The sequence below is a fragment of the Prorops nasuta genome, unplaced genomic scaffold (assembly GCF_024137725.1).
Source record: "Prorops nasuta isolate Cenicafe-Biocafe unplaced genomic scaffold, Cenicafe_Pnas_1.2 PNAS00021, whole genome shotgun sequence".
NCBI lineage: Eukaryota > Metazoa > Arthropoda > Insecta > Hymenoptera > Bethylidae > Prorops > Prorops nasuta.
The window spans coordinates 3,452,037-3,469,783 of record NW_027116818.1 but is presented as its reverse complement, the minus strand read 5'-3'; the positions used below and the strand labels follow the sequence as shown (position 1 = coordinate 3,469,783).

Below are 17,747 nucleotides of genomic sequence, written 5' to 3'. Positions count from 1 at the left end.
GCCAACTGGCAACGCTCCTCCGGGTATCGCCAAGACAAGAAATTATTCTTTAATTAATTGTCAGCGCTCAATGTGGCCGCATGCGTAGGATCGGTCGAGCTCCTACATAAATTTCACGTGTATAAGGGAGCGCCGACGCCGATGTCTTTCTTCTCGTACCGTGCGGCCAATAAGGAGGACGCGGTGTCTCCCTTCCTTCGCCGCTTCCTTCTTCTTCTTCTTCTTCGTCTTCCTCTTCCTCTTGTGTATATATACCCATCCTTTATCAATTTTTGCTTAATCCAAAAGCCACTTCTTTTTTTAACAGCATTATTGTATAAGCAGACCCAAGGTGTGCTCGAGGAAGAATCGATTCTTCGATTGTGTCAGCCATCAGCGTGGATGAAGCTTTACAAGAAGATGGCACTTTTTCTAATTAGCCGAGCTGGTTGTACGATAAATTAGAGCACCGCCCCGGGGCTTAAGACTTTATTAAAAATTTATCCGAAAACTAATTAGGGAGCCACGGCTGATTAACATATTTCTAATTATCCGGCGGACACTTTTAGACGGCGCCAAAATGAATTTTCGACCCCGATGACTCGGCCATTCTTGCCCCGAATAGCTACATTATCGATAATGGGTGTGCGTGACTGTGTGCGTATACGCACGTATGGACAAATCTTCTCTTCTCTCCTCTTTTTCTCTCCTTTCGATTTTAGCAAACTGGTCCTTATCTTACGGTAGCCGTAAACTAATTTTACGTCCAACAGTTTTATCGTGAAAATATCACTGCTATGTATAATTCGTTCTCGTACGCGTTAACCAGCAATTCTCTTTATCTTCTCGTTTTATTGTTAGATATGGAGGTAATAATACATCGAAGAAGAAAACTGTGTTCCACCGTTATCCTTCTATATAAATACTACATCGAAATTCTGTGCAAAAAGTGATCAAGGGAAAGAGATAGAGGAGAGAGAGAGAGAGAGAGAGAGAGAGAGAGAGAGAGAGAGAGAGAGAGAGAGAGAGAGGCAAGATAAATACTGAAATCATTTTTATTTCGCTATAATAGACTTTCATGGATAAATTATCATGTTACATTTATACAGAGCGCCTATATGGGAGCATTTGTTTCAATTCGTATTATCGATATTCGATAATATACGCTCACGCGTGACCTTCTTAAATTAATAAACATTAAACCTATATATATTTACATAATTTACATTTTCCTCCCCTACCGCATCTGACTTTGATCGACCAATGACGACGCGACGACGCTACCTTATTGCGATCCTACAGAAACAGAATAGAAGCGCCTTTCGAATTAACCTCTCTCTATATATATATATCGTATATATAGCATACAAGTAGATATTTACTTTTGTTGATTCCTTTATTAGCGAGCGTCGAATATCCTTTGTACACATGCTTTATGATACAGCTATTATTATCACTTGAGATTATACATACACGGTATACTAAAAGCTATATATATTTACAATGTATATACAGGGTGAGGCAATTAAGCCGCCCTAGAATACGAATGTAGAAAGAGGCGTATCTCTTTAACTATAAAAGATATTCAATTTTTTCATAGGATATTTTCGAAGCATCTTGTTATTTGCTTTCAGAAAGATTCTATGCAAAAATTGAATACCTTTTATATTTAAGGAGATACGCGCCTTTCTGCATCCATATTCTGGGGCGGCTTAAGTGCCTCACCCTGTATATATATATATATATATATATACACACATTGCGCCCGTAAGCATCCGATGGCATCAGGATCAAAGTGAAACTTTTGTGCGCGCGCGCGTGTCGATATACACACACACACACATATATATATATATATAACATTATTATCACATTTTCTTCGTTCCGCAGGTGATCGGTGGGACCGAGGGGACGCAGCACGGTTTTGCAGCGTCGCGACACGGGTTACAGACGGCTGAGCCATCCGCGGACTGGGCCAGTCCTCCTCCTTATTAAGGCCTGTGTCCTGGAGGGCCCATGAACATGGCCGCCGCTGCTGCATGGGTGTGCCTAGCCATGGCCGCTGCGATGAACGGAGGCATTCCTGGACTGCCAGGAGGTCCCACTCCGGAGAACATCAGACTCGATCCGAAACTCGGGTGCAACAACGGACGAGCCGACAGCCTCATTTTCTCGATCTCGGCTTCCTGCAGCCTCTTTGCTTTTGCTCTCCTATTTTGAAACCAGATCTTCACCTGAAAATCGAAAGAAGGCAGTGTTGGGTTAACAGTGGTAGCACCGTTGCTAGGCCAGCGGCCGCTGCGCCGGAAGAGGTTCGATGAAAGTAAACGGGATCTAGTTGTATCGTGGAACGCGTCGGGTCTTCTATTAGTGGGAAATCTTCTACGTGGAAAAATGCAATTAACAAGAGTAATAGCAAAGTTTTTAGGCTTGTCGATTGTCTCGGTTTCAACCTATGTGCGTGCAAACGCTATGTTGTCCGTGAACGTATCCTCTTCTTTCAAGGTCTTCCTTGATACGTATTTACCCAGATGGTACTTTCCAATTGGGTATCATCACCTGAACAAATAACGTTGCTTTTTCTATATCTAATCCCGCAAATCCCAATTAGCTTGATTAGCGCGCTAATCAAGAATTCTTATTGGCAAACTTTTTCCTCGCGTATACAGCGATTGAATTATGGTGCTATTTTACTTTCGGCTATCAGCACTGCTGGAATTGTCGACGTACCTCTTTGTCCGTGACGTTCAACGGTGAGTAATGAAAGCTGGACTGGTATAAGGTTAGAGGAGGAAGGATGGGAAGAGGGTAGGCTTCGGCCTGGTGGATCAGAAGGAGAGAGAGAGAGAGAGAGAGAGAGAAGACAGTGCTGCTGCCTGCCATCGCAGCTTATCTAAGCAAATGAATGCAACGAAGCTTCATTTCGCCTGATGCATTGTAATGAATGCGCAAACTGTATCCTAACACGCTAACTATCGCCAACCCTGTGGTCCTATCTCTTCTCACTTCTTTTTTTTAAGCCTTTCCCTACCACCGTACTGCTGCCAAAAAAACAAAAAAAAACACAGGCACACAGGAATGAAATTTAACCGACTCGAATTCAACAATTGCCACTATCGATCCTTATAATTGGGATAAGATTGTGAAGAGAATCGTACAGCATTGATAAATCAATTGGAAGGAGTCGATGACAAATTTAATTGATACACGAATAACCGCGAGATAGTTACCAAATAGAGCGTACAGTGTTTGAATTAGCTCAACAGTTTGCGTAACGAATTTCTTTGAAGAAATACACGTTTACTAGCCAAGTGTATCCAGCCATTATACTACACTCAGAAAATTTTTTAGCCAATGTACAATTTTTCTTTATTATAGGAAATTAATTGGTACAATGAACAATTTACCGATATAACGCGAATATACTTGTTAAATAATGAATTACTCGTTATATCAATAAATTGTATATTGTATCAATTAATTTTAATCAATTACGAAAAATTGTAATATATTATAGCTGAACAAAATTTCTCAATATCGGATAGCAGTTTAAGTAAGAGTCTCGAATCTAGCAAACCCTCTTTCTATGATATTTATACCTGCTAGTAAATAAATATAGGTTTGATTGTTTGCTCGATGCTTGAAGAGGAACAAAAGAAGGGGGTGGCTGGGTTATCAGGGGACAAGTGCAAGAGCCAAGAGAGGACCAAGTTAAAAAGAGTTTTTACACAGTGTTCGTTTGAACGTCCAACGCTACAAGACACTTGTGAAAACAGCTTATCTCTGAGGAGCAAATAATAATAAGAAGAGTGACGATCGAGTGCCGAAATCGCGCAGCTTTAACTAATTACCGAACGGCTGGGAACTTTAATGATTTCCTTTTGGAAAGGAGGAGCCTCGGCGGCTGGCTCACCTGCGTTTCCGTGAGGTGAAGGGACGAGGAGAACTCGGCTCTTTCCGCTATCGTCAAGTACTGCTTCTCTCGAAATTTCTTCTCCAAGGACAAGAGTTGCTGAGTGGTGAAGGGCGTTCTTGGTTTCCTGTTGGGCTTGTGCTTCCTCAGGGTGCACCTGACTGGTCCCTGTCCTGGACCTGGCAGCCTCAGATCACCTGAAATCATGAACAAATCTTTCCTCGCAATTGTACACAACTTCCACACAGTGGCAAGAACCGTATGCCTACTCTAATTATGCTACAATCTTTTTTAGCCTGCCACTTAAGATACGAGGCAGATACTCGATAAGGCGCTAATTAAGCGACAACGCGCGTTCATAAGCACTTTCCACTTATTCGCAGCAATGCACGAATTCCATTAAACACGCCGGAGTGCACGTCGCGTCGCACGACATCTTTTTCTTTCTCGCGTTGAGACTCGTGCGCCGACACACACGCACGCACCGCGCTCACACGAGTCCGAAACTCGCGGATTCCTCGCTATAACGAATAATTAAGGTATTACAGCGAGCATCAAACTGGCCGAGCTTTTATCGCGCTTAATTATCCCCTTAATTTCACCTTGATAAATTCGTACTTTGCTGCAGTATATACATACATACTTGTGTTAGTGTATACAGATACATATATGCGCGAGAGTTTAATTAGGAAATTTTTCCGAAGACGCAACGACGCGTCTATATAATCGATCAGCGTCAATTTGAGCAAAGTTGATTTTGCAAAAAGAGGGAGTGGGAGGAGGTGAGATAATAGGATAATAGGTTCGTAATAGGACGATGTAGCTATTATCCGTCGCAGCTTGGCGCGATAATTAACAGAAATTAATTAGCGGCCAAGAAGAACATATTGATCGCTTATGCGAAGGGAATGGCTAACTAACTAAACCGAGTGAAGCCGTTGCTGCGTTCGGATGCGAAGTGGTCGAGTGTTGTTCGTGCAACAATGGAAGAACCGATATCGATCGATCGGATAGTTTGTCCAATCGTCCATTTCTATCTCGCTTCGTTTCTCTGTAATCTAAATTAATCTAGGCTAATTTTTCAATTATTTCTTCATTTGTCAGTATAAAGAGAGAGAGAGAGAGAAAGAGGGGGGAGAAAAAGTAGCAATCGTGTGATATTCATTTAGCTCACAATATCAGCTTTCCCCGTGTGTATCAGGCACAAGTTTTTGCACAATTTTCGCATCAGCTTTCGATACTTCTCCGCTCTTTGCTCACAGTTTTACCGCCTTTCTAATACCGCTTAATTAGTATTTCCTTATTGCACATTTACCTACAGTTAATTGCTCTTCAAATAGAAAGTATTACAGGCAATTAGTACTTGGCTAAACTATCAAAAGCAAAACGCGTCCGTGGCTAAAGAGTGTTCGATATTGCTCTATTACGATCAATCTCGTATTCTGCTATATACATATATATATATATATATATATATATATGTAGAAGAAATAGTTTGTTAATTTCTTTTTTTATTTCACGTATACATACACACGTTATTATACCAAAGATACGTAGAATAATAAAATTGGTGCAATGAGAGGCGTGTAATAGTTGGAGCAAACGTTGATTCCGTTGTAATCGGATAAGAAATCGGGATAACTTGGTCGAGCAATGCTCGCCGGCTGTTTAATTAGTAGAAATTAATTAGCGTCCGGCTGCAGCGTATATAAGAGAGAAAGGAGAAGAGGGACCTTATATTGATCGGTTAGACCTGCTCGATGGTCCAGTGGCGTGCCTTAAATTCTCTCTATTTGCCAAATTGAAAGCGAGAAAAAAGCAGCTATAACTCTATACGAAAATGGACAAGACCAGTTTACTTTTATATACCTTTGGAAAGCGTCGCTGATAAGCAGGCTCCGGCATAAAACGGCTTTCTTTCCAACTTTTTAAATAAGGAATAAAATAATGAAAATTGGCAAAAGAGAGTGATAATGCGAATGTACGCGCGGTAATTAATTTCACGCGGAGCGATGAATCGTTGAAGAGATTTCGTGTATTTCCGTGTGTGTGTGTATGTGCGTGTGTGGCACGGATGCGTCGTTAATTCCATTTGACCGTAGATAAATATTGGAACGTGATCGGTAGCACGTTATTCGAGCGTTATAAATTACAGCAGTGGGTATTCATAATTTTCGAATAGCGTCGCTTTCGTGACAGCTCCGCGGGATTATCTATCGGCCTTTTAGTCCATAATCGATTCGCGATCTCGTTAATGAGATTTTCATCACCGCTAATTTTTCAAACGCGGCCTATCAGCTCGCGCGCTCGCTCTGTGTTATATATATACAGTCCTGGAAAAATTGATCGTTTATTTTCATCCTGACGCACGTTATACGGTATATATAAACGCGTTGAAAGCTTTATCCGCGAGATTTCCGAGCAACAGGCGGGATGTACGAGTTTCGAAAATCTAGCTCGATCAATCGTTAAACGGTTTATTTCAGCCTGTAATAATTAAGACAGCGCGAGCTGATGCGATAGGAACAATCAGTGTACTCTAGTCAACTTAATGAATTTGCTTTAATAGGATTTTAATGGGATTGCCCTGTATATATACACACACACACACACACACACACATATATATATATATATATATATATATATAGGAAGAAGGAAGGATGTGCTGGAGGGGAAAAGAAAAACTCGAGTGAAAATTTAATGATTTATGAGTCTCGTTGAATCGCGTTATTTCACATTGTGTAAACGAGTTAATTAGGCGTATCAGGAGGAAATGCAGATCGGTGGTAGAGCGTGGATAAAAAATCTGTATAAGATATTATTATATATTGTGCAGCGTGCTCGCTTATTGGTAAGCGTAAATGCAATTAAGGGAGGAGAGCCGCGAATGATCTTGCGAATGATATAATAATCCGTTGCGCGTGGTCTGACGCATTTGACAGAAGGAACGGAAAGGCGCAAAGGAATATATATATATATATATATATATATATATATACGAGAAGGCTTTGCATGCTGATGTCTTTTTACGCGGAGACTGCATAATGCCCGTTGTGCTCCTCGCGCGCCCTTTTTATTACCATCTTAAATTACCCGAGAATTGATTTGACTTTTATGCAGCGAACGGTTTCATCAGGAAACGTGCGCGCGCACGACCTTTCGTACAAAATTATTCTCGAATTCTAATGACGAGAGGTGCCTATATATTTCTGAAAATTTAGTATTCTTTGGTTGTACGTATACAATAATAATAATAACAACGTATTAAATAAGGGTTGTAAATTCGGTGTGCGAAATTCGGTGATTTTGCAAGGTCGAATCTCTCTCACTCGGGAACTTGTTAAACGTATGAGCCTCGCACACACATACACAGAAGAGTTTAAAGCGAAGAAGAGTCCAGCAGGGGTTAGGTCCTGGAGTAAAAAAATAAAGATGGCGGCCCGCATCCTCCCCGCGCGTCGGATAATTGGTCTCGTGCGCGACTTTTCGTACAAAAATATTCTAAAATTTTAACGACGAGAGTTGCCCATACATTTCTGAAAATCTAGTATTCTTATAAGTCGTACCTACAATAATAACAATAACAACGTATCGACAAAGGGTTGTACACTCCATCGTGCAAAATTCGATGATTTAGCAAGGTCGAATCTTTTTCTCAGGAGCTTGTTAAACGTCAGCTGTGATCCACACACACACACACAGAGGAGAGTTTAAAGCGAAGAAGAGTCCAGCAGGAGTTAGGTCTCGGAGTAAAGGAATAAAGATGGCGGTCCGTATCCTCCCCGCGCGTCGGGTAATTGGTCTCGCGCGCGCCTTTCGTCTGGTCTCGGTTTGCTCGAGGGTGGGAGAAAAGTCCAATCCTCCCCTTCGATCGTAAATGGTAGGAGGCATCATCAGGCGGCGGTAGTACCGGTTGTTCGGGGATGCGAGGCGATTTTATATATATATATACCACTCTCTCTCTCTCTCTCTCTCTCTCTCGCTCGCTCGCTCCGAGACTTTTAGTCCTTATCATCGGCAAAAGGCAAAAAGTTAGCAAGCCGAGGAAACGTTCGAGAGTGCTCGGGCGAATCTAACAAAGGCACTTTTTAGCCCAGTTAGCGAATGCATTATGGATGCTTCTTCGCGTTATATATATGACTCTATCACGCTTGCTGACCAAGCGCTCTCACCTTTCCTCTACACCCTATATCTATCGATGTATATATATATAAATATACATGTATACATGCAGACTGTGAGAAATTTTCACGTATTTCTTCCTCGCTTTTGCAGTCGTTGGAAAAACACGTGCTCATCTTTTATGGCCACGCTTCCTCCGGCCACTCGCGCGGTTGCTACCGAACTTGGGAACCAACTCACCTGACGCGTTCTCTCGCAGCTCTTTCTTTTCTTTTCTCCCCCTCCCCCCCTCCCCCTCCCCATCCACCACACTTACCCTTCTCTTCGTAAGATTAATTCGTAGGATTTAATAGCGGGCCCTGTGTTAATCGGTGCCTCGGACCATCGAAACTCTCTCGTTCGACACTTTTTGCTCGGGGAGTACGAGGAAAGAATTTTGCGATAAAGTTTACCGTGTAATCTCGTAATTCAAGTGTTACACGCTTATATATACATTCCCAGAAAAATTACTCATTTCGCGTGCACGGTAGTTATTTTCCACGATAATTTTTCTTCGTTTCAGGATCGTGCTGGAAATGTATATACACGGTAAATTTGATTGTAATAGACTATATATATATATATAGAATTTTTTTTTCTCGGTAGTAAAGCGATCAGAGAGTCTCCGGGGACAGCTAAATCTTTCGTAAATATTCTCACTATATTATAGGAGGGGAAGAGGAGGGAGGGGGGGGGGGGGTTAACGTGCAACATATCGCTTGCACACTCGTTAATTAAAATGAAATCCTTAACGAAGCGTGATTATCGATCGGAGTATATAGCTAAACTAAATTACTCGCTAAGAAGCTAAGAATGAAGTGATTGAACATACATGGGGGTACAGGTGAAAGAATAAAGACCTTTTTTAGTTTTGCGAGGCGTATAGACAGCGCGAGACGATTACACGAAAGAGACAGGTTTGACTGGTAATTTCCGAGTTTGAATCTTTTAATTAAGAAGGCGATCGCGCGCGGACACTTGGGCAGAGTGTAGCAGGTGTAGCTGGTTGAAATTCTTTGGACGCGTAAAAGCGATGGGGTAGTGATTTTCGAACGGTGCAGCGAGAGACCGCGTGCCACGAATGTCTCCCTAAGGGGCAATGAGAGAGTGCCACGCTTCTTTGGCTAATCATCGAGGTTGCGCAATGTTGCCGTGTGCCGATAATCGAGCTATCGATCCTACCGTTTGGACTGGTAGGCGCACCATGGGGCGTGTAGAGATGTCCGTGAGGATTGTGAGGATGAGGGGGTGGGGGTAGCCATGCAAAACCCGCGAGGGAATGCGGAAATCCCGCGGGATTCCACTGGGGTGCCCCAGGAGCGGCCGGAAGGTACGGAGGACCACCCTGCGACGGCCTCTGGACACCCGGATGGATCGGCTGAGGCACCACGGGACTCGACTTCTCCTCCTTATCCTGCAGGCTACCCTCCATCTCCCTCTCCAACTCACAGTCCGAATCCATAACGTTCAAATCCTCCGACTGGCCCACGCTCCTTATCTCCTGATCCTCCGAGTCCAAATGATCGTTCGTCCTATCACCAGCACCATCCACCGATCTAGCTCCGCCACCCTCGGAATCACTGGGATCGTCCAGCAGCTCGCGTCTGCTGCAGGACGAGATTCTATCCAGTCTCTCGTCATCGTCCTGCAACCGATCCCGCTCGCTCCTTTGCAACGTCGACGACGACTCGGTCATCCTACTTCCGGGTGACTCGGTCGATCTCCTCTCGTCCCTCTCGCGGATCAACTCCTCCTGAAGACCCTCCATCCTCATGGGAGACGAAGACTTTTCCTGACCGGTGGATCTCGAGAAGTCCTTCACGGTCAGTGCGTCTTGTCTCAGCGCCGACGGATGTTGATCCTCGTGATCCGTTCGGTTCTGTTGGGTCTGTTGCTGTTGTTGTTGCTGATGGTGATGATGGTGATGGTGATGGTGAGCCGTATGATGGGAATGATGATGATGCTGTTGTTGTTGTTGTTGCTGTTGCTGCTGATGATTGAAGGCTGCCAAGCCATGAGGACTCAGTCTGGCTAGCAATTCGCGACTTTGCAGCCTTTGTTGCTCGAGCAGAAGCTCCCTGTACCTAACCTCCATGACCAGACCTTTCTCCACTTGGAGCTTTTCGTCGCCGTCGCGTCTGGACACGAGGGTACCGCCTCCAGCGCCAGCAGCGACGGTCCTCTTCGTGCTGCTGAGTAGAGAATCGACGCTGAAGCTAATTTTGCCACTTCGAGGCTTCAGGTTCGACGATGCCGAAGTTGGCGTTGCCATGTCGACATCGTCGCAGAGTCGATCGCTGGCTGCACCTGGCCCAGCCACCACGCCCTCGCCGTTATTCATCTTGCTCCTGTACTCTATCTCTCTCTCTCTCTCTCTCTCTCTATCTTTCTATCTCTAATATATATATATATATATCTCTCTCTCTTCAGCAAACTATATCCACTCCACAATATCAAACAAGATTTCGATCATCAATTTTCAATCTTCCTATTATCACTCTCTCAGTCTTTTTCTTTCTCTCGCTCTCTCTTCATCATAAGGACTCTCGAACCATCCTCTTCAGCATAAGTATATGTATACGTATATCTAGCACTGAATCCACGTAGAGAAACAGGAACACACACCCACTCGCACGCACGCACTCACACACACACAAATATCGAAAGAGCGAGGCGTGCCAGTTCGGAAGGTCCACGGGAGCTCTCTTCTATACCCGAAGAAGATGACGAAGAAGTAGAAGAAGAGGAAGAAGAACGGAGTCCCGGCTGCAACTGTCAAAACGGATCATTATTCTCTCATTTGACAGTGGGTCGTCCAGCTGGGAACGCGAGAGGCATCTCGATCACCGAGCCAGCCGGCACGAGAGCGACACTCCCATTCTTAAGATCGGCACCGATAAGATTGTCTCTCGCAATATTCTCTCTCTCATATCCCTCTGGAGGAGCGCGGCGATCTCGATGTTGCGTTGTACCTGTACGATTACAAAGGTCGGTTGTCACTGTAGAGGCTGCGTCGGGCACAACGAACAACTGAGGATCACTCTGTCATGGGGTGGGGGGTGTGTGCGAGGGGCGCGGAAGGGTGGGTGGTGGGTGCAAGGTGCGTAAAAAGGAGAAGAGATCCGTGGCTAATCTGCGTGAACGGCACGCGTGGTGGCCGGTGCTGCCGCGGAAACGGCACTGATTACTGAACTCTCTGGCTGCCGGTCGAGTTCCTGGAGCTGTCTCGCTCTTCGTTCTCCATCCTCCTTCCTCCTGGTAGCGCTGGTGGTAGTGGCAAAACTGGTGGTAGTACATCGGTAGTAGTGGTAGTAGTAGGCGTATCGCTGGTACCGCCCCCGCGAAACTCGCGAAACGGCCTCAGGAGTGGAGGTCGCACCAATGATCATTCGTTTCTCCTCGAAGCGGGCGTTTCGAGGATAGGCGTGTCGTTTCATTGACTCTCCGCCAATGACCTTGCGGGCCGATTCAACCGAGTCAGCCCTGTATACGGAAAATGTTCCCTGTCGTCGCTAGGTGGCGTTGCACACACACGTACACACACACACACATGCATATACACACGAGGGAACTTCTCTCCCTCTTTTTCAGCCCTTGCTCGACGTCGCTGTGTACCGACGAGGTGGGGGAGCGTAACGATGGGCTCCAACGGGAAGAAGGATGGAGATCCAGTTATAAACGGGAGAGGGGGAACATCGAATGTTGCGCGCGGCCAACGTGACGGCTCCTAATTGTCTAATTCCCGAGCGCACGATGCGCGAATTGATTGCCAATCTCGGATATCCCTCCACCCTCTCTCGTACCTATGTACACACGGGTTAATCTATATATATATATATATATATATACACGTAGAGAAGTGCTTTCTATACATACATCTGTACACACCTGAGAACTGTACAAGTTCCAGAAAGAGAGAGAAAGAGAGAAAGAGAGAGAGAGAGAGAGAGCTAATCGATAATTATGTTCGCCTATATATATCGCCTTGTAACACAAGTACAGAAAAATCAGTGGTCAGAGGCTTTTCATCCCTCGAGGTGACGAGATCGATTAATCGAGTTAATTAAAGGAGCGTCGAGAATTAGCACCTTCGCGAGAGTCCATCTGCAGCCGAGGCGAAATCTCTTTGGCGCGGTCACTCGTTAAACAATAATTCACTTGGTCCCGTCGATGGATGAATTATTTACTCGTCGGGAGAGAGAGAAGCACTTTTTTGCCCCTCCCCCTCTTCACGTGATCGCCAGCCCGAGCGAATTTACCGTTTAACCGGTTTCGCCAATTAAGCCTGTAGGACTGTTTTTAATGGCTTGTTAGTTGAAGCGGAATCACCGATAAATCATTGCTAGATTTCTTTGTTCCTCGTCGAATTAGCATCCCTCCCCCCTCCTCCTCCTCACTCGCGAGACTCGCGATAAATCGAACGACGAAAGTACACAGGCAAATTTCACAATTTTCTCTCTCTCTCTCTCTCTCTCTCTATATATATATATATATATATATATATAATATGTACACTCTATTACGTAAAACGAAGAAGAAACAGGAAGGAAGGAAGGAAGGAAGTATAAGAGAAAAGAAAAATAAGCAGCTGTGACGTTCCATCAAAGTTCTTTGGACTCGAATCGAAACTGCGACATTCGGCAAAAAGCTAAAGAGCGCGCGCGTGTTACGACGACTCAATTCTCCGTTACTCGTTCCTTCGTCTCGTCGCTCAGTGAAAGGTATATATATATAGAGAGCGGTAAGAAGGTATACAGTATTCGTGCATTGCGCAATCCAATGAATCCTTAATCGAGTGACAAAAAATTGTCTTTCAACTCTACTGCTGTTGTTGTTGTTGCAGGATGGGATCAAAGCACCGAGTATCGCGCGTTGCTCGAGGGAAATAATATTTTAGGATTAAACTAATCCGATAGGCAGGCAGGCGGGTTCTCTACGGCTCGAGACGATAGTTAGAATCCCGTGGGAGGAGCGAGGAGAAAACGAGAAAAAGAGAAAGAGTGGACGACGCTACGGAGAGTCAAGCCGATTAAGAAAATCTTGCTTCGCGTCTGCGTACACTGTGTATATGCACAGTTACAACAAGGTGTCCTGTATGATTTTGCCATGGTTGAGAATTTTTTTTTACTTGACAATTTTACTACTGTCCTCTTTGTACACAAGAAATAGGGGGGGGGGGGGGGGGTAGGAAGAGGCTGAAAAGTACCCCCGCGGTCTGCACATTAACGGGGGATAAACGACACCGAAATATAAGCGTCGGTGAACGCGCGAGATCGCCATAATAGGAGGCCGAAGTAGTCTATTAAGCGTCCTCAAAACCAGTTAGTGAGTTGGCAATCCAGTTTAGGTACAAAATGGCTGTCGTTTAGCGAGGATTAATGGTCTCGGGAGTGTCCCGGAGCAGCATAATGGGGCAGATGCGTTCTGCTGCTTTAGGGGGAGGGGGATCACTACCACCCTGTCTTCTCCCCCCACCGACAGACAGAGTTAACCTCATTATGTACACCTATCTGACTACGAGGTCCATTATGCCCTTTTTCCACCATGTACAGGGTTCGCCGGTCGAAACGCCCTGCGCAGTATAGATGCGAGAAAACATCTATTTTCCTATAGCTGTGTGTAAGAGACGTTACAAATTTTTACAGGAATTTTGTCAAACTTTTTACCAAAAATCTCATTCGAGAAGGTTTTTCCAAAAATTTTGATAAATTCAATAATTTTAATGGTTCAAGAGGATAGCGTTTTCTCGTATCTGTTGTTTGGAGCATTTCAACTCTTGACCCTGTACAAGCTATATTCTAGTATACTGTCTTCAATTAGATGTATATATAATCTTAAGCACCCACTTCATTGCAAACTTATCAACAATTTCTCCCAAGAAGCACGATTTTGGCTTTTTAATCTAAAAAACTCAGTACATTTATCTATATATACTACGTAATAAAATTGACCAAACTGTCTATATATGTATACATACTATATAGTATATAATACTACGTGATTCTACTACCATACAAGAATAAAGAGCAATGAAAAAGAGATGAACGGAACACGTTGTAACAGGGGAAGGTGGTCGCACGTGAAGGAAGTCATATTTGAGGTCTGAAGCGCGCCGTTTAGTTTGACGTTTCATGCTCGAGCGGCTCCCCCTTTTATCTTCGCCAAAACCAAAACGGTCGCTTCATTCGACACACACGCACACGTACAAGTATACGCTATTGTTTAATTTGACAGAAAAATAAAAGCAAAAAAAAATATATATACTAATTCTCTCTTCTCTCCTATTCTTATTCCTAATACAGAGAGAGAGAGAGAGATACGTTGAATAAATTCTGAAAATTCTATTTAATTCACACAATTCGATGTCTGCAGTTCGTTGAAAAATACTTTTGAATAAATTTATAAGCGCGGTGCTGGTAGCTCTATATATTATTACATTTGAAAAGGTTGGGGAAATGGTAGCTTTACGAGATGCCGAATTGTATGGCACTGGCCGACAACATACCTATATATGGTATATATATACGGCCATTTTTCGGCCGTTTAATAAGCTGGAAGTAACGCGTATACCTATATAGCGATCCCTAATGCTTCTTAATATAGTCGCGCGTCGCTTTTACTTCTTTATATATATATATATATATATATATATTCAGCTTAAACATATTAGACGTCTCGTAATCCCTTTGAAAGTACCGTGTGCTCGTGCAGATAGACCAAAGGAATATCACTAGTGGAGGGGGGAGGAAGGGCGGGAAAAGATTTTGCAAGAGGGCTAAGGAAAAGGGCTAATCCAAAAAGTCCCTGGTGACTTTGGAGGGGAAAATTCGCATCCGCCTATAGTTTAGCGAAATAATGGAGCTCGTTTAAAGGCACAATGGAATCTTAAATAGCCGGTGCTTTGTGCCTTGGCTGTACCAGCAGCAACTCTGCCGCCCCCGCAACTTGACCGTTTCTCCACCTACTCGCAAAATTTCCCATTCCTATACGAATAGGCTTATCTTGGTATAGCTACGGGATCGACGAGACCGGGGCGTGTTTTTAGCTTCTCGCTGTTTTCACAATTTTCCAATAAACCTTCTTGTTTTTCTTTTCTCTCTCCTTCATATTTCCCTTCGGTAATAAATAAAGAAAAATTTTGGAAATTCTGACGTAATAGTGAAAAGTTGAGTATATATATAAGCGGGTGGCAAGGAGAGAAAAAGCGGATCGAATGAAAGCAGGCAACGTAAGCGTGACGGCACGAGAAAAACGCCAGGAGCATTGACAAAGCCCTTATAAGCTGCTTCCTATTATGTGATTGTTATGAATTTGCTATTAATAATAAATAAACAAGTATAATGGGAGGCCGTCTCGGTGCATTAACTCCGGGGACGCATCTGGTTTTCTTCGAGGGATAATTCACAGCTACGATTCCTGAATCCGGCTGTCGCTCTTTTACCCTCCGTTTCCCCTATCGTTCTCTCCTCTATACATATACCGAGCATCCCAGTCGCGACGCTAAAAGGTCGGGTCCCACCTCTCATTGGCCAATCATGAACAATAAACGCTTACAAATCATACGTATATACATATATCTAAATCCCACTTCAAAAAGAGAGAGAGAGAGAGAGAGAGAGAGAGAGAGAGAGAGAAAGAGAGAGTCATGAATTTGATTTAATTCCCATGCACTGACTCATTAAAAATCGATGGGTATATACAGATTTTTTTACTTTTCAAGACATGAACATTTTTGTTATTCCTAAGGTTTAACTCTTACTTTGAAAACAACTCCTGGGAAAGCCCTTCGGAGCAGCCTGAAACGTGGCGGAAGGAACGTTCGAAGGATCAAGTCAAGAGTCTTCTTCTTGCGCCTGGATAAAAGAAAACCGCTGAAAAGTCAAGCCGCATTATTAGCTATATAGCTCTAGTTTATTATACACACATACTGGTCCTAATCTTGTTTGCAAGCTTTCTTCTTTTATCTGTGTTTACCAGGGAATTTCCCTCTTATACTTCTATATATATATATATATATATATATATATATATATAAAGAAATGGAAAATTATTGAAAAGTCAAGCTCGGCACATTAGCCCTGTGTAGCTCTAGTCCAGTTATTATTAGTCCTAATCCTGTTTGTAGGCTTATTCCTCGATCATCAGTGTCCTCGCAGGGAATTTTTGTCCTTCCATAGAGAGAATAATGGGGAGTTTGTTTATTTTTGCTCAAATATACCATACTAAATATATATATAAGGAAATGGAAAATTGCTGGAAATAGGTAACGTATGGCCATAACCTTTTGGCAGGTTCGAGTTTCTCCCATCCCCTTTTCTGTCGCGTTCGAAAGCTCCAGCGTCGCTCATGTGAACTCAAGGGTGCAAATTCCCGCTCGTTCAAAATTCAGGACAGGAAATTAGACGGGCGCGGGTGTCTCCCTCCCATAGAAATAGCCGCGAAGCGTGAGAGATACGAGGGAGGTTTGCCTATAGCACGTATACCAGCATCCCCATGCGGTTCTATGGCGTATCGCGTTAACCGATCCTTCCTTCCATTGCTTCTCCAATCTCACTTCTCCACTCACCCCCAACCCCCTACTTCCTCTTTTACAAACCAGCTTGATAGCATTAATTACTGCCTTTTCCATCGATATGCCATATACAGCCTGTCCAGCTTCATTCGTGTCAAACTCTATACATTCCTCTACAGAACCAGTGATTTCAACAATATAATTCTTGTAACTTTTTTCTCTACGACTCTTAATTAAAAACTGTTTAATTATTTAACGTAGCCTTATATGTTGTATCTGCTGGTCATGGCCCGTGCCATTTGAAAGCTCATGGATCAGACTCTTTAAGTATTTTTTCATTTTTCATCATTTTTTAGATTCTATAATATTATTATATTATAATTATTCAGTCTGTATTAGTTTATCAGTTTTACATTTGTCGATAAAATATCTTATTGTGTACACACTATATATATATATATATATGTATACAGTGAGATTGAAAGGTTTTAAAAGGCAAAGGCAAAAATTCGTAAAATTCCCAAGAGAGAAAGAGAGGAGAAGGAGACTTTGCGATTCTTACAGGGCAGTGACAAGTTTTGACAGGGCGGTCTCTGGCTCATCTGATCTCGGGATTAGGTCAGAAGCTGCTTAACAGGTTCGCCAGCAGCGAGTCCAAGAAAACTTTGGCACCTTTTCCTGTGGCAGCAGCAACACAGCAGGTAGTCGTCGACTCGAGCGAAACTTGGAAGTCGTTGTTTTACACTCGTCGTCCTCTTTGCAGGTCGCCACCCGACTAATCCAATTTGTAAAATCCGACGCGCGACCGTTAACTTATTTACCAGAAAACGAAGAGGCTGAGGGAGGAACGCTGTGCTGCTCTTCAGGTTTGACTAACGGTTCTTCTTCTTGCACATATATATATATATATATATATATATATATAGTACACAGTGAAAATTTACGAGGATTTTCATTAATTGGATTAATTGCATTTACCTCAGTGCAGGAATAAAATGATAAATTTTAGTGTGTACTCTCTCTCTCTCTCTCTCTATATATATATATATATATATAGCGTAGCTAATTGAAGAGCGTTAATTGTGCACTGGCTCGTTAGTATAGTCGCATGTGCGGAAAATCGGGAGAAGAAACTAGTGGCCGGATGTTAGACCAAATAGGTTTTCCTTATTGCAGCAG

At 43.3% G+C, this 17,747-nt stretch overlaps 1 protein-coding gene across 3 annotated transcripts; it reads right to left on the bottom strand.

Moving 5' to 3' along the window:
- Positions 1–1,028: 1,028 nt before the first annotated feature.
- On the bottom strand, positions 1,029–11,162 carry LOC136780912 (muscle segmentation homeobox-like). Of its 3 annotated transcripts, none has more exons than XR_010823847.1 (4): positions 9,239–11,162; positions 3,893–4,089; positions 1,362–2,213; positions 1,029–1,298 (listed from the first exon to the last, which is right to left on the bottom strand). XR_010823847.1 is itself a non-coding variant. In XM_066739506.1 (3 exons), the coding sequence occupies exons 1-3, from the start codon at positions 10,395–10,397 to the stop codon at positions 1,971–1,973; spliced, it is 1,599 nt and encodes a 532-aa protein (XP_066595603.1). In that variant the 5' UTR covers positions 10,398–11,162; the 3' UTR covers positions 1,029–1,970. The 3 variants fall into 3 exon arrangements, 1 of the variants encoding a protein (XP_066595603.1); XR_010823848.1 differs by having other exon boundaries at positions 1,029–1,275; XM_066739506.1 differs by having other exon boundaries at positions 1,029–2,213.
- Between the last annotated feature and the right edge of the window lie 6,585 nt (positions 11,163–17,747).